At 37.2% G+C, this 25,929-nt stretch overlaps 1 protein-coding gene across 5 annotated transcripts in view; it reads left to right on the forward strand.

The window, feature by feature from the left end:
• The window catches only part of Il1rapl2 (interleukin 1 receptor accessory protein like 2), a 1,002,166-nt gene that overhangs the window by 608,061 nt on the left and 368,176 nt on the right, over positions 1-25,929 (forward strand). For all 5 annotated transcript variants that reach the window (XM_046420860.2, XM_046420861.2, XM_058571609.1 and 2 more), the window contains one exon: positions 17,117-17,303. In XM_046420860.2, the coding sequence (XP_046276816.1) occupies positions 17,117-17,303 (187 nt within the window). The remainder of the gene's footprint in view (positions 1-17,116; positions 17,304-25,929) is intronic.

Here is a 25,929-nt window from a genome sequence, read left to right on the forward strand (position 1 = left end):
CCTCTCAGTGCAGATGATCTATCCTGGGAATCTGTGTGGCTCGGGATGTGTCAAATGACCACACTTAACTATATAAGGACTAGGCGGGGAAAGAGGGTGGACTTTTATATACATGACTGTGCACATCTGTGGGGAGACAGGTGTTCACGTGTGTGCGTACACACACACACACATACACACACCCCAAAAGCTGCAGTAGATCTAGGGTACTAAATGACCCTCTGGAATAAAAAGGGGTAATCAAGTTGGGTGTTGTGGTACACACCTATAATACCAGCTACTCAGGAGGCTAAGGCAGGAAGATCACCAGTTTGAGGTCAGCCTGGACCATTTAGCAAGACTCTGTCTCAAAATTAAAAAATAAAAATTGAAAGGGCTCAGAATAGAGCTCAGGGGTAGAGCACTCCTGAGTTCAAGCTCCAATACAAAACTAAACAAAAAACAAAAACAAGGGTAATCAAACCCTGTCTTTCCTTCCACCATCTACACCCTCCCCACCTCTCATCCCTCACCTCCATTCCACCCCTTCCCTCCACCTCCCACCCACCTCTGAAAATTGATTTCCCACTGGGATATGTTTCGGTTCTATTTCATATTTCTGAATTCACTAAGGGCTTTGCAGCCAGATTCCCCTCCCACAGCGGAAGCAACTTTCCCTTCGTGAAAAATTCACAGCTTTACACCAAGGGCAGTCCCAATCCCCAGGCCTGCGAAAAACCGGAGGTTTTCTTGGCTGGTGGAGTTCAAAGTCTTTCCTATTAAGGGTTTCTGGAGGGTCTAATCCCTGGGCCCCCATATCAGACCACAGGCTAACATCAAAGGCTGAGCTGTGGGGAAGCATCTGAGGTGGAGCAGGTGCTGTGACCATGGCTGTTGGTGGAGATGGTGAGGGTGAGGGTGAGGCTGGGAATGGGGACAAAGAGGATGAATGTGAGTAAGAGAATGAGGCAGGGAGCTGAACAGGGAGGGGTTCTGATGAGGCTATGAACAGGGTATTCAGGGTCCCAGAGAGAGAAAACATGGAATTTTCCATGGATCCAGGATCTCCCTCCCTCTGCCCACCAGAGGTGTAATTTTTTGGCTCAGTAGTTCCAAGAAGCTGCAGGAAGTTCCCACCCAGCTCCTGTTCAGCCTCCATGGAGGCAGCTCCCACTGCATTACTCTCCTCTCTTCTTCTTCCTCCTCTTCCTCCTCCTGTGGCATCATCTGTAGCTGCTGTTGTCTCTTCCATCTCTCCTGTTCCTTCGGTCCCTGCCCCTCTAGCAGCAGCCAGGCTTGGCCCCTCTGCAACCTGCTCTGGGGGAGCCCTGAATTCCTGGAGAGAAGTGGGCAGGGCTGAGATGTGATCTGTGGTCAAGGGGGTGAGGACTGGCCTAGAGTAGGGGTGAAAGGTAGGACTGGCATGGCAGGGTGATCTTACCACCTGGAGCAGCTTCCACTTTAGTAGGTCACACTCTTTCTGCACTTCCACCAGTTTGGCTTGGGTCATCCATAGTTGGAAAGCAGCCTCCTTGCGCTCCATCTCTTGTTGCATCGTGAGCTGCTTCAGTTCTGAGGCCAAGGCTTGGGCGGCTGACTTGTGCAATTTGGAGAAGTCCTGCAGCCACTGCACCCTGTGCCCCTGTAAGTGCTCCTGTCTGCAAGCAAAGCGCAAGCCCAGAGCCAGGCTGCCCCAGGCGCAGGCTTCCTGGGCCTCGCTGGACATCTCACTGTCCTCCAGGATGGTTCTGATCTTATCTTCCACCTCCTCCCAGGACAAAGACATATTCTCAAGGTAGAACTCAGGGCCTTTCACGTGCCTGGCCATCTTCTCGTTGATGAAGGCCACCACCTTGCTATGCCGAAATCCACTACAGGGGTCCTCAGGTTTCAAGGCCATGATGTCTAAGGGGCTTGTGGCTTTGTGGGCCCTGGGAGATGGATCAACCAGTTGTCCTGTCCTTCTCCCTTAAGACCCCCTAGTCCTCAGCCTCCCCACCCACACCCCAGTTGCCTATAGTCCCCCACCCCATCACTCTTAGTATCCCTCCCCTGCCTTTAGGGCCCACCCCAACCCCCATAGCCCTTAGCCCCTCCCCTCACCCTCACTCCCCTCCCCCACCCTTAGCCCCTCCCTTCGCCTTTACTCTCCTCCCCTTTCCTTCGCTCCCCACCCCTCTCTTCTCTGTCCCACCCCTCGCTTCTCTGTCCCACCCACTCATAAAGAGCCGCCTCTGCCTCAGTCCCCTCATAGAACGCTTCCCACCGGGCTCACCAGAGTAGATACAGGGCTACCACAGCCCTCTCCCAGGCAGAAAGGGGTCCCTCTCGCTTCGAGGGCTCCGGGAAAAGGGAGCCACGCGGCGAAATCTCTAGGCTTTTACTCTAGGACTGTTCCAACTCCCAGAGACTGCGGGGGTGCCGAGGAGGGAGAGCCGAAGGTCCCGCCCCCTCCTGGGCTCCTAAGGGAACCCACCACATGGCTGAAAGCCATCGAAGGCGGGAAGAAACGGGACTGGTTAGAAAAGACCCAGAATGAAGAAAATGAAGCTCTCAGAAGTAAGTCCAAAAGGTCCCACCCCACCATGATGGTTTGTTCCAGGCCTGGTGAGCCCCCTCCAATACTTCGAATATTCTAGAACAGGAAGTAACTCCAACACCTCTGTGGCATCAAGTAGCCCCGAAGGAAGAGGGGTGGAGGAGAGGAGCTAAACTTAAGAATGCAAAGGATGAAAACATTCCTTTCATTTCCCTGATGCTATGTACTTTTTGGCCTGCAAATTAATTTGCCAAGAGTGGTTAGAAAAGACACAGAATGAAGAAAAGGAAACTTTTGTACAAGTAACAAAATGCCGAAACCCCTCCTTCCCGACATATATTTATCTAACCCCAGAGTATGTTAAGACCCCTAGAGGTAGAGTGTTCCAGTCAGGGAACATCTCCAACCTCTCAGTGGCCTCTGGCGCCACCCCCTGGAGAAAATTTCTGTAGCTCATGTTCAGAGTATTGAATTCCCTCCAATAGGAAGTTTAGTTAACATTTTCTGTAAAGGAACAGAGAGTAATTATTTGAGGCTCTGGGGAAAAAGAATATGTATCCCAACTACTTGCCATAAAAAAGTAGCCATAAATAATACCTGAAGGAATGAGCATGTTCTGTGTTCTGGTAAAATTTTATTTAGAGTAGGCAGTTGGCATGATTTGGCCTAACTCCTGCTCTATATTCCCATGTCATGTGTGTCCTAAAGACCTCTCAAATCAGAATGTTCTTAATGTAACTCAACACTCTTTGTTTAAAAGTTTAGACAAGTTCAATGAAGTTTATTTGAGCAGAGAATGATTCATGAGTCAAAATTCTCCTGAATTTTGGAGAGATTCAGGAATGATTCAGCCTGAGCAGTGAGATTTATAGGACAAACATAAAAATAGAGAAACCACCTGATTACAGCTAGGCAATCTGCCTTATTTGGGAATGATCTGATTGCATGACTTCATGTGATTGGCTGAAATACAGCTGATTTTGATTGGTGCAAACCTGGCTGTTTGTTATTCTTTAAAATTTGAGTTTTTCAATATACCATATTTGTTCATAGCTTAGGTAAGGACTCAAAATGTAGGAACAGTCTCAGGTCAGTGACCTCCTACTTATTCCTATGTTGTGCAATATAGAAGTCTTGGAAAAAAAACAAAACCTAACTAACTGCCCAAAATGTAGGCAACAATTGGTCACCATACCCTTTGCTAGTACCTTAGAAACTCCTTGGATATCTGTTCACATTTAGAGATTGCCCATATTGTTTCTAAAATATTGTTCCTGTCTTTAATTTCCTCCTAATTCCTAATTGCTTCTAGATTTTTTCTATGTTCAGGTTACTCCTAAGCTTAAAAATATATGATGGCTCCTTATGTTACACTCTTTGTCCTGATATTAGAATCTTTCTACAGCCTGCCTTTTGGATTTAATAATCTCCATTATCTTCTCTCCTATTATTAATACATCCCAAAGGAATAAGTCATGAACAGATACACTTATTTTGTGTTTTGCATTATCTATCCCTGGAAAAATCAGGTTATTCATCCTTTATTATTCAGCATTATGTTTTGTTCTGTGAACTACATTGAAAATGGTAGTATTTATCCTATATGGTAGTAAAAGAGAAAAAAAAAACAATCAGGCTTTAAAATATTACCTAAGAGGGTAGTTGAATACCAAAGATAGAGAGTTTCCCTGATTTAACATTCTTTTAAAATACTGTCTTGTACTTTCTTTACATTTAAACTTTTGTATTTATCAGCCATCAGTAGTCATGGTTCATAATTTGGTTTTAGAGTGATTTCTGCAGAAAGGGCACTCAGAAAATGAACTTTTGAGGAGAAGTGGGAGAGACAAGTGATAGGGAGGATCATGAGGGAGCTGTCACAGTAATTCAAGAGGTAAATTGAGGTGCTAGATGTAGAGATGGAGAGAAGAATGCAGAGAGTCATTTGTCCAGTTTAAACATGGACTTTAGGTGGAATTCATTAGAGATGTTAGGGATGAGAGTTAGGAAATGCCTAAGATAATTTCCAGGTTTCTGGTATAGGGGACTAAGAAGATAGACTTTGATGGATAATGAAGCAGTTGGTTAGAGTTAGTTTACCTTCCTATAGATAGATAGATAGAGATGGATGGATGGATGGATAGATAGATAGATAGATAGATAGATAGATAGATATTGAGGTAACCTGTTGGGTGACCTGGTAGAGATACCCAGTCAGCAGTTTGAGTCTAAAGCTTAGGAGAGATATCAGGGTTAGAATTATTATAGTGGGAGGAAGAAGTTGAATTCTTGGTAGTGTTTGAAATAACATAGGGAGAGGATATAGAGTGGGAAGAGGCCTGCCTTATGAATCTCTTCCTTTCTATCAGGGTCCTGTCTTTGGTGGTTTAATAGTTATCTACCTTATTCTTTGTCTTCTATTCTTCTAATGTAAGAACATCTTTTACCCTACTTTTCTTTGATAAGAATTTAAACATGGACTTCAGCTTGAAATCAGTTTTCTCCATATGCTGCCATCATTTCACTTCTGCTGAATAAACATCTTTGGAAAAATAAATTTTTTTCACATGGCTAAAGAATTGAAGAAGGGAAAAAAAACAAAAGAGAGGGAGATCTGTTAGAAAATTATTTCAGTGCATAAGCAGAACTTTATTAGGGTTTGAACTATGGAAGAATCTAGATGTCAGAAGAGTACACAATTTTTAAAATTTAAATTAAATTTATTTTTTTATTTTTTAAAATATTTATTCTTTTAGGTTTTTTTTAAGTGGACAATATATTTATTTTACATTTATGTGGTGCTGAGAATTGAATCCAGTGCCTCACGCATGCTAGGTGAATGTGCTATCACTTGAGCCACATCCCCAGCCCCTGAATTAAATTTATTTTTAACTACTGAAACACATGTTAGTGGGGTAGCATGATGTTTTGATACAAGTATCCATTTTATAATGTTTAAATCGAGTTAAACTTATATACCTCCTCAAAAATTTACCATTTTTATGGTGAAAACATTCAAAATCCTTTCTAGTAGTGTTTTGAAATGCATAGTACATTTTTGTTATCTGTTGTCACCTTACTGTGCAATAGCACACCAAAAATACTAGCTCTTTTCTAATGATATCTTAGTACTCACTGATCAATCTTATTCCGTTTGTCCCCTTAGGACAGATTTTGAAACAGAATTAGAATGACTTATTATCCAGTTTTATAATAACAATAAATATGGGAAGATGGCATGGAGGGTGATTTTGAGGTATCTGGTGAAATTTGGTGTTATGATTAGTGATGCCTCTAGCCATAGTATAGAAGGAAAATCAGACTATAGGAGACAGATGAGTTCAGTTTGGATTGATAAGTGCCTCATGACACTTATATTGACTCTTAGATGACTCAACTGGGCTGGAATTTAAGAGAGAGAACATAACTGGAGATATATATTATAGCTTTGGATGGTTGCAGTGCTCAGTTGTGGCTAGGATCCAGTGCTTAAGATGAAGGTTAGGTGGGGAGAAAAAAAAATGAAACAGAAAAAAAAAAAAAAAAAAAAAAACCACTAATGCCTAGGGAAGAGTGGTCAATAATTTGGGAGTAAACCAAGGAAAAATAATAAGCAATAGAAGTGGTAGAAAGAAGTAGAAAAAAGGAGGGGGATAGTTTTAAACTAAGAGATTTTGAAGGTGAAATAAGTGTTACTCTTTTCAAATAATACATGGAGGTTGGATTGGATTAGGTTTAGATTATTAGCTAAACCTAATGAACAAAAGGTCATCCAGTTCACATAATAAGGTATTCTTAATGATTCTACTGATTAGAAAATCAATAGAATGATATGGCAGAAGTAAAATGATATTGGGCCATAGAATGAAGTTAGAGGAGCAAGTATAAATAGTGAATATTGACAAGTCTTTCAAGGTCTCTGAAACTGACAGCTATGGTGGCATAGACAGAAGTCAGAGAATAGATCATGGAGGCATAGGGCATGATAGATTAGTTGCTAAGACAATTTAGTTATAAAATTTTCAACAGAAAGTCAGGCAAGGTAGGTAATCATATAAAGAAAACGGTTTTTGAAGAGTTTGAGGTGTAACTTGGGTAATTGACAAAATCTTTGTCAATATTATGAGGAAAATTATAAAACAATATTATTAACAAATACAAAATATCTGTAATGTAAGTATGAGCCAATGAGGAGGTAGGAATAGAGTCAGTGGAATTGGTTGGGGAAGGCTTTCTGGATGAGAGATATATTGTTGTTAATAGAAATATCAGGATTCTCCACAGATTTATGGAAAGCTTTTTGATTATAGGATGATGTATTTCAGATTATTATTCTTAAAGTTGTTTTCATTCAAACAAGAAAGCAAGAATCACTTATAGTGTGCATAATGGTGGTGGCAAGAAATTTTAAATTTACCTTGATTATCCTGTTACCTTTACCCTCATCTTCATTCAGTCTTTGGGTCAGATTTTGAGCAAATTACCTGTATTCTTAGGTGAAAAACTGTAATTGCTTTCCTTGGGAATGGTGACATAACAGATCAATAGAAAGATCCACAATTCTCAGTTATACATGAATGGGTCAAATATATATGTAATATATCATAATTTTATTAGTATTTATCTGAATTTAATGCTCAGTCTCAGAATAAATTAGTTTGTTTTGAATTTATTGTAAAGGGCATTTTTATAATAAAATTTATCCTGAGCAAACAGTTTTTAGAATAAGTGTAATGTTTCCTGTATCCTGGTCCATTGACTGTTTTCTTAAAAACAGTGACAAGAAAACAAATCTTTTCATTGACTTTATGATTTGTATTGGGAGGTAATGTGGTATTTGTATTTTGTAGGTATTTGTATTTTGTAGCTATTTTGTGGTACTTATTTGTAGGCAATGTGGTAATAGTGGTGATGATGATAAAGGAGTTTATTTTTATAGAGTGCTTAGTATATACTGGGCACTTGCTAAATGCTTTAAGTGAACTATTTCATTGTTAGGAGAGATTTTGTTCTAGGTCTCTCACATTTCTGCATATCTTCTGAGCATACTATACTTTGTCCTGGATTAGCTTTTCAAAGTTGTATGTATAGAGAAGACTCTTGGAAGATAGAAATAATGTCTCCCTCTAGAGCCAAAGTAAGGTTTGCATACAGCCTTGGAAAAAAGAGCATATTTACTTCTGGAACAAAGGGCTGATATGCTTATGACCCATAATAAAAGATGTGTGTTTCCTAAGCTTGAAGCTCTTCCACTGTACTATATGACACATTGCCTATGACCCATTGCTTTTGCAGGTGTTCCCTGATCCTCTTTGTATTGTCCTGTGAGACTGAGTTTGAGTAAGCAACACAAATGCTGATGCTCTATTGTGAGAAATTATTTATTATTTGTGACATAGGAGTTTCCTTGAAACTGGCAGGATAACTTGTTAGTTTTGAAATTGGGTAAAATTTCAGACCCTTTACAATTTTTAACACTTATGTGATATAACAACCCTGTAAAATAGTTGCTTTTTATTAATCTAACTTATATAAGCCTCAAACAGATTTAGTCACCTATCCAAAGATCCATAGATAGAACATTATAGAGCTGGAAGTTGAACTTACATATCTGCCTCTAAAGGCCATTATCTCAAGCAGTAATCTATTCAAGTACAGTTCAAGTCCCAGGGTTGACCTATTGACTAACTGTAACATGAACTATAAGCAAATTATGTTTCTATGATTCTGAGCTGGAGATTATCAGTATCATGGCCAAAGCTGAATATTCATGTTGGCAGAAGTTAAAAAGAGTTAATATTCTCTCTTCATACCTCCATCAAATCCTGTTTGTTTACTAACCAATCTCTGCCTGATGGAAAAAAAAAATGTACACACTTAAAATCTGTTGACATTTTACAGGCCAGAGATCCATAAAAAATAACTTATAAAAGCAAAAAAAAAAAGAAGACCACAACCCTCTGAAGTTTTCATAACTCTACAAAACTGAAAGTAAGGCTTATAGACTAAAAATAACAAAAATGAGTTTTTTCAAAAGATCCAGTGTTTCCCCTAAATGCTTATTATAATGTGAATTTTAAAATTTATTTTAATTAGGTAAATATGACAGCAGAATGCATTTTGATTCATTGTACACAATTGCAGCACAACTTTTCACTTCTATGGTTGTACGTGATGTAGCGTCATACCATATGTGCAGTCATACTTGTACCTAGGGTAATAATGGCCATCTCATTCCACCATCTTTCCTGCCCCCATGCACCCTCCCTTCCTTCCCTCCCCTTTGCCCAATCAAAGCTTTTTACATTTTTCTCATGCTTCCCTCCTCCTGGTTATGGATCAGCATCCACTTATCAGAGAGAATATTCAGCTCAGCTTTGTTTTTTGGGATAGGCTTACTTTGCTCAGCATGATATCCTCCAACTCCATCTATTTACCTGTGAATGCCATAATTTTATTCTTTTTAATGCTGAGTAATATTTCATTGTGTATATATATAACACAGTTTCTTTATCCACTCATCTACAGAAGGGCATCTAGGTTGCTTCCACAGTTTGGCTATTGTGAATTGAGCTGCTATGAATATTCATGTAGCTGCATTATTATAGCATGCTGATTTTAAGTCCTTTGGGTATAGACCCAGTAGGGGATAGCTGGGTCAAATAGTGGTTCCATTTCAATTTCCCCAATAGTGGTTCCATTCCAGTTTCTCCATGCTGCTTTCCAGATTGGTTGCACCAATTTGTAGTCCCACAAGAAATGTATGAGTGTGCCTGTTCCCCCACATTTATTGTTCAGAAAGGCCAATCAAAATAGAAACCAAGTTAAGTTAAAAACCAAAAATAACCCAAAATGTCTGGGAATACAAATTATATTTCAATAATAACTCTGAATATGGATGGCCTAAATTAATCAACTAAATGACATAGACTGACAGATTGGAATTAAAATGAAGACCCAGATATATATTGCCTTCAAGAGACTCATCTCACGGGAAAAGACATACACAGACCGAAGGTGAAAGGGAGGAAAAAAAGTAGCATAAATATTTTTATTCTTGTATTAGGTTTACATCTACTTTTCAATGTATATAATCAGTACAGCACACAGCAAATACCTGGTAAAATGTCATTTGAATGATTCTACAGGTTTGTCATTCTTCTTAGATAATGATGTTAATAAATCAGCCAGTTTTGGCCTTTCTGGCTTTTTAGTGCATTAAAATTATTTGTTTGTAATTTTATATTGTTATTTTTTGCAGTAGTCTGAAATTTTCCCTTTCCACAAGTTTAGAGATATTTTTCATTAAAACGTTTTATTTTTCTAATGAATTTTTGAGAAATAAAGATCATCAAAGTATCTGAGATTTTTTTTATTATTCATTTGTTTCTCTTCCCTGAATTTGCTACAATATTAGTAAATAGCTTTTGTTTGAGGAGTGTAGTCTCATGTAACAAGGGCAAAATGATTGATAGTTATGTATAATAGTCAATTCACAGTTTTAAAATGTCAAAAAGTAAAGTTTATTTTAGTTTGCTGTTCATTAAATGCTTCTGGAATTTGCAAAGGAAGTATTTTGAAGTGAATATAAGACTATGGCAGGAACCAGTTAGAAAAGTTTCAACTGTATCCTCAGGCATTTTATCTAGGGCTTCTGCTTTTAGGTATGAAAAAATTCTCTAATTTATATAGATTTTTACTAGATTATCTGTGATGTTACAATAAATTCACATAAACTCTGAAATAAAAATTTACATTTTATAGTATAAACATGTTTATAGATGGAAGTTAGGGACATTCTGATTTTTCATGTATGTTTTATTTTTAATTTTTTAATTTTTTATTAGTTGCTCAAAACATTACAATGATCTTGACATATCATACATTTGATTCAAATGGGGTACGTAATCTTATTTTTCCACGTGTACAGATTGCAGGATCACATTGGTTATACAGCCACGTTTATACATAGGGCTATACTAGTGTCTATTGTATTGTGCTGCCCTTCCTATCCCCCCTCCCCTCCTCTACCCTCCCATCACCTCTTTCTACCCAATCTACTGTGACACGTTTCTCTCTCTTTTTTCTTCCCCCTCACATCATCTTATATGTAATTTTGCATGACCATGAGGGTCTCCTACCATCTTCCGTGCAATTCCCCTTCTCTCTCCCATTCCCACGCACCTCTCATCCCTATATAATGGTAATCTTCTTCTCATGCTCTTCCTCCCTGCTCTGTTTTGAGTCGCCCTCCTTATATCAAATAAGACATTCTGCATTTGTTTTTTAGGGATTGGCTAGCTTCACTTAGCATAATCTGCTCTAATGCCATCCATTTCCCTGCAAATGCCATAATTTTGTTATTTTTTAGTGCTGAGTAATATTCCATTGTGTATAAATGCCACATTTTTTTTTTATCCATTCATCTATTGAAGGGCATCTGGGTTGGTTCCACAGTCTAGCTATTGTGAATTGTGCTGCTATGAACATTGATGTAGCTGTGTCCCTTTTGTATACTCTTTTTAGGTCTTTTGGGTATAGTCCGAGAAGGGGAATAGCTGGGTCAAATGGTGTTCCATTCTCAGCTTTCCAAGGAATCTCCATACTGCTTTCCAAATTGGCTGAACCAATTTGCAGTCCCACAAGCAATGTACAAGTGTACCCTTTTCCCCACATCCTCGCCAGCACTTGTCATTGTTTGACTTCATAATGGCTGCCATTCTTACTGCAGTGAGATGGTATCTTAGAGTGGTTTAAATTTGCATTTCTCTGACTGCTAGAGATGGTGAGCATTTTTTCATGTATTTGTTGATTGATTGTATATCCTTCTCTGAGAAGTGTCTGTTCAGATCCTTGGCCTATTTGTTGATTGGGTTATTTGTTTTCTTGTTGTTTAACTTTTTGAGTTCATTGTATACTCTGGATATTAGGGCTCTATATGAAGTGTGAGGGGTAAATATTTGTTCCCAGGATGTAGGCTCCCTATTTACCTCTCTTATTGTTTCTCTTGCTGAGAAAAAAACTTTTTAGTTTGAATACGTCCCATTTGTTGATTCTTGATTTTAACTCTTGTGCTATAGGTGTCCTATTAAGGAATTTGGAGATATAAACCAGGAACCTGATCCGCTGCAGAACGGAGCTGGTAGCCATGCCCACTGGTTGATGAATTTTAAGAGTTGTTGGGATTTTCCAAGATGAGTTCCATCTGTTTTTCTCCTAAGGTGTTTGATGGGGGTGGGGGGGTGTTTGGGAGACCGTATGTTTGTCCAGAGCTCGGTCAGGTGACCGTGTGGGTAGGCGGCCGGGCCCCTCCTCCAGTTGGGGTGGTCTGCCTACTGCACAGGAGGGTGGCTGGGCCCTCATGTATGTTTTAAATCCTGAGGCTTGCCTCTGACTCCCTTGCCCCAAGAACACAAAATTGATGAAAAATTTCCCTTAGAAATTTCTGTGGAAGAAAAGGTATAAATTACACTCTAAAATAGCTAACATTAAACTTTTGGAATCATAACTGATTTTTTTTCAAAAATTTACAAATTATTTTCCTGTTCACATTAATAACTATTCTTCAGATGTTATCTTTAGTCATCTGCGTTTCTTTTTTCATATTGCCCACATTGGCATGGATAACCTCAAGTTAGCTTGTCTCTTTTTTGGGGGAGCGGGGGGATTCTGGGAACTGAACTCAGGGCAGTCGGCCACTGAGCCACATCCCTAGCCCTATTTTGTATTTTATTTAGAGACAGAGTCTCACTCAGTTGCTTAGCGCCTTTACACTCCTGCCTCAGCCTCTAGAGCTGTTGGGATTACAGGCATGTGCCACCGCTCTTAACTAACGTTAGTATCAAGTTCTGAGGACCCCTGTGACTACTAGTTGGAAACATTGACTCTAAACCACTGACCAGGTTATTAGCTTGATTAAGTTATTTGTTCGGTTTATGTTTTACAATTGTTAGGTGATTTACCCTGTTTGCTTTCATGGATGTTGGCAGAATTAAATAGGATAATAGATATGAAGATAGTTGACTTTTTTAAAAGTATTTTTTTTAGTTGTCAATGGACTTTATGTTGTTCATTTATATGTGGTGCTGAGAATTGAATCTTGTGCCTCATTCATGCTAGGCAAGCACTCTACCATTGAGCCACAATCCAAGCCCACATTTGACTTTTTATATTTGTGGATTTAACATCTATGAATTCAACCAACCATGGATCAAAAATAATAGGAAATAAAATAATTATATTTGTATCTAACACGTACAGATTTTTCTTGTCATTATTCACTACACAATGTAACATAACAATTTACGTAGTATTTATATTTTATTAGGTAGTATGATGAATATATTGATGATTTAAAGTATATGGGAGGATATACATAGTTTATTCACAAATTCAATGCCATTTTCTATAAAAGACTTGAGCATCTGGAGATTTATGTGTCCACAGGAATGGGTGGTCCTAAAGCCAATCTTTCCTGGATATTGAGGGAGAACTCTACTTGAAAATATTATAAATGAAAGTAATTGCAAGTTGTTTCCACAATATCACTGGGATGACCCTTTGCTTACTTTAAGTCTTAATGTGTTCCTTGTCCTCTCAGGTTATGTAGGGGAGAGAGAAAAAAAATACAATCCCCATTCTTGCACGCTTGTCAGTCTACCTCCTCAAACTTACATAGCTCTAATTGTACCTAATGAAAGAAAAGTAACATTTTGGGGGGTCTTAGTTGCAGGAAACATTTTAAATAGAACTGGCCAGGGGCATTTTTCAAAATAAAATCTAAATAATGCAAGATTGTTAATGGGAACTGTGCCAGAGCTAGATTACATGACTAATAAAAATCAACCTGAGTCTCAGACTGTCAGGCAGTCTTGATCATACTTTTACTAGGTCAGCAATAGTGACAGCAGGACTCAAACTAGGCTTTGTCTTTGAATTCTAGGATCTTGGTCATCATCAACAACTTCATATTAGAGCTTGTTCAAGGATTAACAAGCAATTTGTTGTCTACTGTTCATATGCCAGTAGAGTGGGAGTAAATATATGGAGAGCCCAAGCCTAAGGTTGCTCATGGAAGGTTAAGGGTTAGAGAACATAGAAACATTTCCCCCTTTAACCCCTTATCACCATCTCAAGTTAATGCATGTGAGGCTGGCATGACCTGCATCATTTGTACTTTGAAAGGGTTGGACAATGACACATAAGAGAGTCTCCTGTCTTGTGCCTGAAAGCATGTCTGGGGATCTGGGCTTTATAGTAGAAGACACTGGTCTAAGATGTTTCCAGAAGATAAGTGGAACTTTATTAACCTTTTGACTTCCAACATCCTGGCCTTGTAGTACTTGTTGTACCTGGGGGTTTCTTCCTGCTTTAGCTGCTCTTTCTTGATTCACTTATTTTGTGCCTAAGTCAGTGTAATATTTTTATCCTTTCAGACCAGCAGAATCCTCTGGTATTAGCTACCTTGCCAACTGACCTCTTTTGTACTTTTCCTGTCAAGTAGCATTCCTAACCCAGTGGCCTTTCTTAACATAGTACTGCCAGTGTTGTTATTTTTTTAAAATATATTGGTGATTGTTCATGGTTATTATAACATATAAATCAAAATTATTATTTATTAGCAATATACATAGCAATGCTAGCAATACCAACAATTCCAATTATGGCTTCAGTTTATTGAATACCTACTATATGCCAATACTATATTATTTATTTTCCACATATTATTTTAATATGTGGTTATACATTATAATCATTCCAGTTAAGAATATGCATCTATTTTTGCTCATAGTCAGATAATAAAAGGACCCCCTTTCTTCCATTTCTAATGGAGTCATCGTAAAGAACTTCTCAGTTTCCAGGTGAGGAAACAGAGTTAAATAACTTGTCTGGGGTCACAGAGCTAGTTAAACCCAGTGTGTCTTAGTTGAAAGCTTAATTCTGAGTTAAGAAACCACTATATGGGCTGGGGTTATAGTTCAGTGGTAGAGCTCTTACCTAGCATGTGTGAAGTACTGGGTTCAATCCTTAGCACCACATAAAAAGTAAATAAATGAATAAAATAAAGGTATTGTGTCCATCTACAACTAAAACCATTTTTAAAAGAAAGCACTGTATTAGAATTATCCTTTACTTTAGTCAACCTTATTTTCTTCCAAAGGGATAAATGCATTTTATAGTGAACTTCTTTCTGAACTTTGGACATTCTACCTATTCTTTCTATTATTGAGACCTCTGGTGAACAGTTCTCTTTCCATGGGGGTATAGTATAAGAAGGGGAATATATTTAACAAATAAATCTCTTCATCTGCATGGAAAAATGCCATGGAGCAGATATGTTTAAAGTTTGTAACATCAAAAAGTCTTCAGAATACTTTGGATATCCAGCAGAAGCATTTCTTTTTCTTCTGTGTTAATACCTTTTAAACCATGTGAACATTTACCTTCCCTCTACCCACTGCCACTTCTCTAGTCCTCTTTGTCTCCCAGATATAGCCAATATACTCCATTCTTTGCCAATATGCAGATGTACAAAACTTGACTACTTTTTCCATTAATGATAATTCAAGAACACCTGAAAACTATCTAGGTCATAGATCTAGGAATTTGATATTCAGATAGTCATATAACTGAATCTGAATTAGGATGCTTGAACCATATGGCGTTGATGCCAAAGTAGAGCAGAGATAACATATCTGTTAAACAAATACCACTTAGTGCTTACTCATTTAAGTAACAAACATCTACTGAGCATCTATTAGTTAATCATTTATATTCCAGAGATAGAGTCATAAACAAGAGCAACAAATTATTTGTCCTAATTAAGTTACATTTATGAAATAAACAAATGTTAGAAGAGCAGAGAGAAGAGCAAGTATAAAGGCCTATGGTTTGTATAACGTGTTCAAGAAACAGAGAAAAATGCCATCGTGACTGTACCTTAATGAATGAAGAAAAGAGTGCAGTGTTGAACCAGATCATGTATTGCTTTGTTGGAAACAAGAGAGTTTGGAATTATTTACGACAAAACTATTGAAATCATAGTCAAAAAGAATTAAATTGATTAAACTCTGCTTTATTCTCTCCTGACATTTTATCATAATAGTGCCTTTAACTTCATAGCATTTAAAGAGGTTATCCAAAACTTGACAAGAGTATGTGAATTTCTTTCATTTGATCCTAGTGGGCGTAACTCATGTTGTTTGGGTTCTATATTAGGAAGAGAGAAAAGCAATATCCTACAATCTACATAGTGTATTGGGTTGCATCTGAACATCTGAATTAGAGTGCTTTCACAACATTTTTCTCACATGACATAGTCAGGGGTGCTTGCTAATTAACTTCACTAGAAACAAGTAGGAGTCATTTTGATTATGTTAGTTTATAAGCCCAATGCACACAGCTGTCTGTCCTCCTGTGTTTTGAGATATATGAATTTCAATGAGTGAGTAATAAATAGTATGCATAGCACCAGTCATTTGGGGCCATCTTCAAGTTAGCAGTTGGCATGCTAATTCCATCTGTTATAGGATTATTATTACTTGTTGGTAGAAACACTTGGTTTTTGTATAGCTGCCCTTGGCACTTTGTATTTTTGGCAGCAAGTATCCTTTATGTTTAGAACAGATACACTCCTGAAAAGTCCTCCATAAAGTAAATTCAACACTCCTACCAAGATTTACAGTTGGCCTTCTCAGTCTTATCAGGTTGCTTCTGATCCCTTCCCCACACATTTCAATTTTCTTCTGTGTGGTTGACATCCTCTGGGTAGGAAAAATTCATGGAGTATACATACAGAAATGAAGGCATACAATTTTGTTTATTTATTTGTAGTTAAATAAATTGGTCAAACATGTTTACTGAGCTCATATTACTGAGAAGATACTAACCAAGTTACAAGAAAGTGGAATTTTAATTTCATAAATACTCCCACATAATGAGTTAGTCAATTTCTAAAGTGGCCTAATGTTAAAATTCAATGTTGATATTCTTTTATAATGGTAAGTATTGGTGGATTAATTCAAATTGACTCTACTAAGACTTGTTCTTTATGGGAGCCCCAAATTTGATCCTTGGTACGTCTCAGTAAGCACCTTAAAAAGGTATATAAGTTAACATGTGACCTCTGTGTGTTGATCTGGTTTTCTATATATATATCTTATAAAAGGAAATGTTGGCTAAGAAACCAATGGTAAAATTCAACAAGCTCTTGAATAACTTCTAAAGGACTAGCCATGGAGGAAGAGCAGAGATGACTCTAGCTGTATTTATAGAAATTTTCTCACAAGTTTTCACTTAGATTTTCAGTGTAGCACCATTTACTATTGGAAAAAAAGTCTGATTTTGTTTCAGTTCTGTAGATGGCTATAACTCCCCTGTATAGCTCTATAGCTACTTCATGGCTGGCAATGCCCACATTAGCATCTTATTTCATATCACTGTGTCGGTTGAAGTAGAAAATTGCTGTGTGTTGTTTTAATGTCATTTCTGATTTGGGGGCAAGCCTTAAATGGAAAAGTCAATACTCTTGAAATATAGAGTACAAACAAATATGTAAACACCCAATAAAACTATTTTGTTATTTTTCTGTTCCTACAGAAACTCAACATATTGTATGAAGGTGTCAATGTCCTTGACTGTAGCAGAGAATGAATCAGGCCTGTGCTACAATAGCAGAATCCGCTATTTAGAAAAATCTGAAGTCACTAAAAGAAAAGAGATCTCCTGTCCAGACATGGATGACTTTAAGAAGTCTGATCAGGAGCCCGATGTTGTCTGGTACAAGGTAATTCAGCATGGTGTCAAATTCATTTTTTACCTCAGTCTGTAGCAGGCTTTGGGGATATGAAAAGTTTGGGGTATTAAATATTTTACTGAGCATAATCAATGGATTGACAACCAAGTAACTGAGACATTTGACTCCTATATACCACTGATTTTCATGCATTTCCATCAGCAGGTGTCAAAAGCAGTCCCACTTCCCCCAAAAACTAAAAATAAACAAAATCTCCCTTTAACACAACTCATAAGACCAAATGGGAAGAAAAGTGAAGCTTTAAATAATACATGAAAGAATTATTTGGGAACATATAAATATTATTTACTGTTAGTAATTGAAAGGCCCATCATTACAAGTAGTACTTGAAAAGATTAGGTGTTATGATCATCTACAATGTAAAAGCCACTGTAGTGAATACAGAGGAGAGAAATGGGTCCAATGCAGCATTCATGGACACTTATAAGGTCTAGTAACTGGAAATAAGCTACACTCAGTGAAAGTTGAATTGAAGAGAGTTGAATGAAATATTTATTTACAGAGATATGGGCAGAGTTGAGGGAACCAACTCTGGGAGGCTGTTAAATTCATTCCACTAGCCTATACTGGTAAGGGGAAGTATCAATGTCACTGGAACCTAGGAAGAATAGAGAGGGCCTATCAAGATTTGTAGCCTTAGAGGAACATGTGAAGGTGGAAGAGGGAGGGAAGGAGCAGGATAAAGACCTTAATCTTTCTTAACTCCTACTCTCTGGTTTTCTGCTAATTGCCTCCCCAGTTTGAACTCAAAGAGAAATCAGAAGCAAAGATGGTAGATGCAATCAATAATCTTCAGCTTTTCTAGGCATAAAGTAGGAAAGACAAGGACAGAGAGTGGATCCAGTAGACAAGGCGAGAGCAACCATATGAGTCCAGATATTATATTCTGCCCTGTGGTCCTGTAGCAGGACTGAGCAGTCCATGCTGGTTCTGAGCCACAGAGGTTGACAGTTTTTATGTATGACAGCTGGAGGTGACCAAGAAGAATTTGTGTGCAGATGCTATGTGCATTGTTGGACCCTAACAATACTTAAAGAGCTATAGTAGGTTGTTTCTCTAGGATTCCACTGACTCTCAGTTTGCAGGGAAACCTAAACCCTAACTCCCACAGCTGTTGGGTGATTTTACATTTGGAAGCCTCTACATGTTCTTACATGATGAAATTTACCGATAAGCCACAAGAGCATGTTCTTCACTTTGACATATTCCTTTTATGTTTTTCTTAATGAAGACAATCTTGTGGCATATTAAAAAGGGTCATTATATTTATTATACATAGACTTATAATTTAGGGTGATCCTTTTTGGGGAGGGGGGCACTGGGATTGAACCCAGGGTGCTATACCACTGAGCCACATCCCCAGCCCTTTTTATTTTTTATTTTGAGACTGCATCTCACTAAGTTGTTGAGTGCCTTGCTAATTTGCTGACACTGATCTTGAATTCTCAATCCTCTTGCCTCAGCTTCCTGTGCCCCTGGGATTATAAGTGTGTGCCATCATGCCTGGCTAGTGTGATCCTTCATGTGATCATTTCCCTCCTTCATATTTATTAAGCACTATTATGTGGCATTCACTGAGCTAAGATTGGTTTATGCATCATCTTATTTCAATCTCAATGCAATTCTGTATGGAGAATACTATTGTATGCATTTAATAGAGAAAATAATCGGGGCTTAGATGTAAAGTTACATGGCAAACAAAACTTGATTTATATTCAAGGCAGTGTGGCTCCAGAGTCCATTTTATTAATTACTACTCTTTTCTGTAATGAACCAGCCTTGATCATTGGCACTTCTGTAAAATTTAGTGCTGGTGCTAAGGATCAGGCAAAAAGAGAGTAAGATGGTTTTATTTCAATTTTATAGGTGAGGAAGGGAATTTGACCTGCCCAAGATATACCAGTTTGAGGTAAATTCCAGGTCATCAGCCTCCTTACATATGAATTCATTCTTCTATCTCATCTCTGTATCTTTCTGCTAAATTATTTCTTCCCTTTTCCTCACATCTCTAGACATCACTGTTATCATTACATACCAAAGCAATTTATTCCTTGGGACATGCTACCACTCAATTTTTACAAATAGAGCAACAATGGAGAAGGAAAATGCATTTCCAGAATAATAATGTTTAAAATTTGCTTTTATTATTAAATTTATTTTAAACTGATATATGAAAACATAAAAAATGTACAAATTAATGGGGCAAGATGTGATGTTTTGATACTCATATACATCATGTATATGTAATGTGTAAATCAGGTTAAATGTATCTATGTCCTTAAACATTTATCATTTAATTGTGATGAGAAAATTAAAAAATCCTCTCTTCTACTTATTTTGTTTTGCTATTTTGTTTTTGGTTTTATCAGTGCTGGGGACTGAACCCAGGGCCTTCTGCTTGTTAGATAAGAACTCCCCCACTGAGCTATACTCTCAGTCCCTTCTCCTGGTTATTTTGAAATGTATAAGACCTTATTGTTTACTATAATCATACTACTATGCAATAATACTACATCAGAACTTCTTGTTCCTATCTAATTATAACTTGGTACACATTGATTAACATTACCTCTTTCATCATTCCTGTTTACCTTCCCCAGGTTCTAGTAGCCACATTTCTATCTTTAACTATTAGGAGATCAAGCTCAAGGCCACTCTCAGTGATTTAGCTACACCCTGTCTCAAAATTATGAATGAATGAATGAATGATTGAATAAATAAATAAATGGACTGGGGTTGCAGCTCAGTGGTAAAACACCCCTGGGTACAATTCCTAGTTCCCTGCCCCCCTCCCAAAAAAAAGAAGATTAACATTTTAGATTCCACATATGAGTGAGATCATTTATACTTTTCTCTCAGTGCCTGGCTTATTTCAATTCACATAGTGATTTCTAGTTCCATCCTTGTTATCACAACTGACAGGATTCTATTCCTTTTATGGCTGGATAATTTTTCCATTGTGTATATGTGCTACATTTCTTTATCTGTTCATCAGTTGATAGATCCTTCTTTTTTTCTCCTAGTTCGTGGCTACTGTGATTAGTGCTGCAATGAACATAGGGATAGAGATGTCCCTTCAACATACTGTTTCATTTCCTTTGAATATTCCAGAAGTGGGATTGCTGGATCATATGGTAGTTTTATTTTTAACTTTTGAGGAAACTTCAAACTGTTTTTCATAATGGCTGTACTAATTGACATTCACACCTGTAGTGTATAAAGATTCTTTTCTTCATATCATGACCAAGACTTGGTGTTTTTACTTTTCTGATATTAACCATTCTTATTAGAGTGAGATGATATACCGTTGTGTTTTTGATATGGATTTTCCTGGTTATTAATGATACTGAGCAGTTTTCCAAATACGTGATTGTCATTTTTATGTCTTCCTTTTTCCTTTTTTTTTAAAGAAAATGTAGGTCTACTGCCCATTTTCAATCAAACTTTTTTTTGCTCTTGAATTCTTGGAGTTCCTTATATATTCTGGATATCAACCCCTTGTCAGACATTCAGTTTACAAATATTTTCTCATTCTGTAGCTTGTCTCTTCACTCTAATGTCCTAAAACACTTTCTCTTGTTATTACATAGTTTCAGGTCTTACATTTCTATATTTAATCCATTTTAAGTAGATTTATATAACTGGTGAGACATAGAAGTCTAGTTTCATTCTTTTGCATTTGGATATCCAATTTTCCTAATACAATTTATTGAAAAGGCTATGTTTTTCTCCATGCATGTTCTTAGCACCTTTGTCAAAAATAGTTGTCTATAAATGTGTGGGTTTACTAGTAATCTCTTAATTCTGTCCTATTGCCTTGTGTGTGTGTTAGTAACATGCTATTTTGAGTACTATAGTTTGATGTATTTTGAAGTCAGGTAGTGCAATGCCTCCTGCTTTGTTCTGTTTTATTCAAGATGGCTTTGGGTATTTGGGGTGTTTGTGTATGTGTGTGTGTGCGTGTGTGTGTGTGTGTGCACGCATTTTGAAAGGGATTCCATTGAACCTGTAGATGACTTTGTAGATATTTTAACATCAATAATTCTTCCAATCCATTTTGTTTATGTGAAATTTGGTGACATTTGACCTTCCTATACTTGTCTAGGTTTGGGACATTTTTTCTTATTATTTATTTGAATAAGATTTCTATCACTTTGGCATAATCAATTCCCTCTTGGACCCCAGTTGCCCAAATATTTGCTCTTTTAATAGTGTCCCAAAGTTCCCATAAGCTTTCTAGACTTATCTTTGTTCTTTTTTCTCCTCTGACTATATTTTCAAACAGCCTGCCTTTGATCTCACTGATTCTTTCTTCTGTATAATCTATTGTGCTATTAATTCCTTCTGTTGTGTTTTTAATTTCCCTGAGTGTATTTTTCAGCTCAAGAAATTCTATTTGATATTTATTTACTCCCATTTTTAAATTTTTCTATTAGAATATTAAAATGTTTCTGTGTTTTCTTCCAGTTCACTGAGTTTTCTCAAAACAGTTGCTTCAGGTTCTCTGGGGGTTCTCCCATACTGATCATTGCTTGGTCAGTTTCTTATGCTTTATTTTGAGTAGCAGATTAGATCAAGATTTCCTGAAAGCTCTTCATGCTTATTGGCATGATATTGTCTGTGCATTGAAGAATTAGGTATTCATTCCAGTCTTCCTAATCTGGCTTTCCGCCTGTTCTTCCAGAAATTCTAAGCAGGCTGCTTTTTTTCTCTGAGACTGTAGTCATTACCACTATTTCATCACTGGATGGCACCCAGGTCCAGGTTTGCCTTGAGTATACTACTAGTGTTTTAGCACTATTTTAGCACTAGAGGGCAATCTAAGCCCAGGTTTGTCCCAAATCTATATTTAGTCAAAATGAACCTAGAAAGAGTAGTGTGTTCCAGGGTAAGCCCAGATACTTAGTCAACAGTCACCAGCCATGGCTATAGACTGTGGGATTCTGTGTAGCCTGGGTAGAATCACTATGGATTAACTACTCCCAGGCTCCTATGCCACACTTGTGGCCACCAGTGATGCCAGGCTGTGTCATATCCTAATCCTATGGCCTGCTAAAACCAGCACAGCACTAGGGAAGGAGTAAAACCAAGTTACTATGGGTTGCCAATTGCTGAGTTGGACTCATGGCCCAATACCATTACAATGAGATACCAGGTGATTCTGGTTGGAATAGAAATCTAACAAACTGGGTTCATGTTTCTTCCCCAGCACTGGAGCTGTTCTAGAGGCTCCTTCTGCAGGCAGGCTGTGGGCAGGGGATTGTTAGCATTTGCCCAGTGTTAGGTTTTACTAGCCTGGCAATAAGTTTCAGGGAAAAGTTCAGTGCTTATTATGCTGTCCTACTTCCAGCAAATAGGGTATTGCTCTTCATTGTGCTGTTCAAAATTGGGGTAGTATTGGTTAAGGCAGTCCTTTGACCATCTAAGCTGACACTAAGCTGGATTGTGCTGGGTTTCCCAACCACAGTGATCTGCACAGTATCATGGAGGAGGAGGGTATGTCACAGGCCCACTACACCATGATCATGGTGCAGGCCAAAACTGGAGTCTGTCCTGCTAGTACATAGGTCTCTGCCTAATGCCAGGCCAGATCTGCAGGATCTGTTTGTGAGCTCTTACCTGGGTATATGGCTGTTGGTTTCTATATGCTGCTAGGTCTCACTGAGACAAGCCTTGCACAGAGCTCCAAGATAAGTCTTGTACTAGATTGCAATTCTTGCTCCTCAGTCAGCCGCCCAAGATGAGGAAGGGTAGTGGCGGCAGTCTATTTGCTACCTAACTGTCATAGTTTCATTGGCTCAGTCTGTTAGTATTATACTATCAGGAGGGGTTATGGATCTCTGCCTGTACCAGGAATCATTGTGGTGGGCCTGGGACTGGGATTTCAGTTCTAGGACCTGAGCATAAATCTTTTTACCTCCCCTATGTGAAAGGTGTCTCTATGCTATGCTGCTTCAAGTTGAAGGAAGGTGATGTGGACAATTTCTTTCTGCTATCTTCAATGTAATTTGTCTTTTGTTTTGTAATATTTAAAGCAGGCTCTAAGGTATCTTACCTCTTGTTTGGTGGGTATGTAGCAGTTAAACGTGTGTGTCTGTGGGAGATAATCACTGGAAGATTTTACACAACAACTATTTTAATATTTCTGTTTTTTAATATTTAATATTTGATATTTAATATTTATGTAACATTTCATCATTGATAAGTAATAATCAAAATGATATATAACATTTATTGAATACTTCTCACATGCTATTCTATATTTTAAATGTTTAGATGGATGAACTCAATCTTTAGAACTACCATATAAGTGGGGCTGGAGTTGTGGCTCAGAGGTACTGCGATTGCCTAGCATGCATGGGGCACTGGGTTTGATCCTCAGCACCACATTAAAAAACATAAAATATAGATATTATGTCCATCTATAGCTAAAAATAAATATTTAAATAAATAACTACCATATAAGTTATATATTATTATCCCCATTTTATGGAAGAGGTAACTGGAGAGAGACTCAGACAAGTTAAGTGACTTAGCAAAAGTCACAGAGCAGTTTGTGACTTATAGTTTGGCCTGTGGCCCTACCTTCTTACCCACTGTAAGATACAAAGAGGTCAGGATATAAAGTTAAAACATAGTCCCTGAAACTTAAGAATATATTTTATCACTTGGTTCATATACAGTGTTTCAAATAAATCTGAGAAGATATTCTGATGTATTAGAAAAATATTTCCACATATAGTCAATATTTGGATAATCTTCTCTATGTGCTTTGCAGTCTGTGTATTCCCCACCTGGTTGTCCAAGAAGCAATTTTCTTGGGCTACAGCAATATAAAGGGGAGGATCCATTTGTCCAGAGTTCATTCTGGTACACATCCAAAGTTAGATATGTCTAGTATTTTATCTCAAGTATTTTAACACTGAAAAGTATGTTTTGCATAATTTTTCCCCAGCCATCTTTTCAAACATGTATAATCTTTAAACTAGTTTCTTTTTCAACTATCTCTACTGTTTATTTACTCTTTAATTAGATTATATCATTCATCTTCTCTTTTGGATTTGCAAGACTGTCTGAAATATGCAATGGTCAACCTCTGAAAAACCACCAATGAAAACATGTAAAGAACAGATATACTTGTGACCAGTAACATCTTGTATTGAGGAAATATTATATAAAATTAACATCAGGCTATGTGTTTAAGATGTTTATGAAACATAAGTGAATTTCATGTTCATATTTGGGTTCCATCCCTTAAGATATCTCGTTATGTGTATGCAGTATTCCAAAATCTGACATCCAAAATACTTCTGATCCCATGTATTTCAGATAAGGAATATTCAATCTGTATGTCTCTGTGTATGTACTTAAAACCTTATCATTTTGAAAAACAATCTATAAGTGCATGAAGAAAACCACTTCTTTATATTCCACTCCATTTTAAACATAACATATACTTTCATACTGCTTTATGCTTGTCCATGTGCTCTTGCTATGTTTCTCTCTCTTCTTTTGATGAAAAAAGGAATATAATATACATATTACTCTTTAGCTCTCCTCATCACATATAAACATATTAAAAATACCTTCCATGTTGATTCCATAGATTTAATTTTTTTCTGGTACTGTGGATCAAATCCAGGTCCTCATGATGTTAAGCATATGCTCTACCACTAGTTACATCTAGCCCCATACCTAATTCACTTTTAATAGCAGCATAATAATTCATAAGATGGAGCTACTTTACTTTATTCAACTATTCTTTCACTTACATATATTCATTTTTCCAATCTTATTTTTAATAAGCACAGTGTTACAGTGAGCATCCTTATTAACATACATATATTCTTATACCTACAACTTACAAGATAGAAATGTTCTTTCTCATCACTGTTATTCAACATTGTTTTTGGGGGTTCTGGCTGATGCAATATGAAAACTAAATGAAATATGCTGTATAAATATTGAAAAATTGAAACAAAATAATCTTAATTTTTATTTTATTTTTAAGAGTTCATGTTAGTTACAGATAATATTAGGTTTCATTTTGACATAATTATACAAGCACAAAATTTAATTTCCTATAATTCAGTCCCCAGTACTTTCCCTTTCCCTCTCCTCCCCCTCCCTCATTCCCTTTACTATAATTTATTCATCTTTCTTCTATTTATGTGCATTTTAATTAGTGCCTTATGGATATATATGATGTTAAATTCATAGTAGTCTATTCGTTTATATACAAAAGAAAGTTTGGTCACATTAATTCCAATGTTAATTTTAGACTATATGAGTTTATACCTAGAAAATCTGAGAGACTAGACAACGGCAGCAACGGCAACCACAATAACAACAAAAATAGAATAAGAAAATTCAATAAGGTAGTTACTAAAAACATAAAAATTAAATAGCTTTTGTTTTACTAGCAATGATCAGTTAGTCATGTATAAGGAAAAGGTGAAATTATCTCATTTTCAACAGTGATAAACCATAAAACACTTTGGAATATACTTAACAATTATGGGAAGGGACCTATCTCAAAACATTTTACTAAAGAAATGAGACCTGATCTAAATTAATGGAGAGTGACAACATGTTT

This window comes from Marmota monax, unplaced genomic scaffold (assembly GCF_021218885.2).
Source record: "Marmota monax isolate L192 unplaced genomic scaffold, Marmota_monax_Labrador192_F-V1.1 WCK01_AAM20220418_F8-fsc00050, whole genome shotgun sequence".
Classification (NCBI taxonomy): Eukaryota; Metazoa; Chordata; class Mammalia; order Rodentia; family Sciuridae; genus Marmota; species Marmota monax.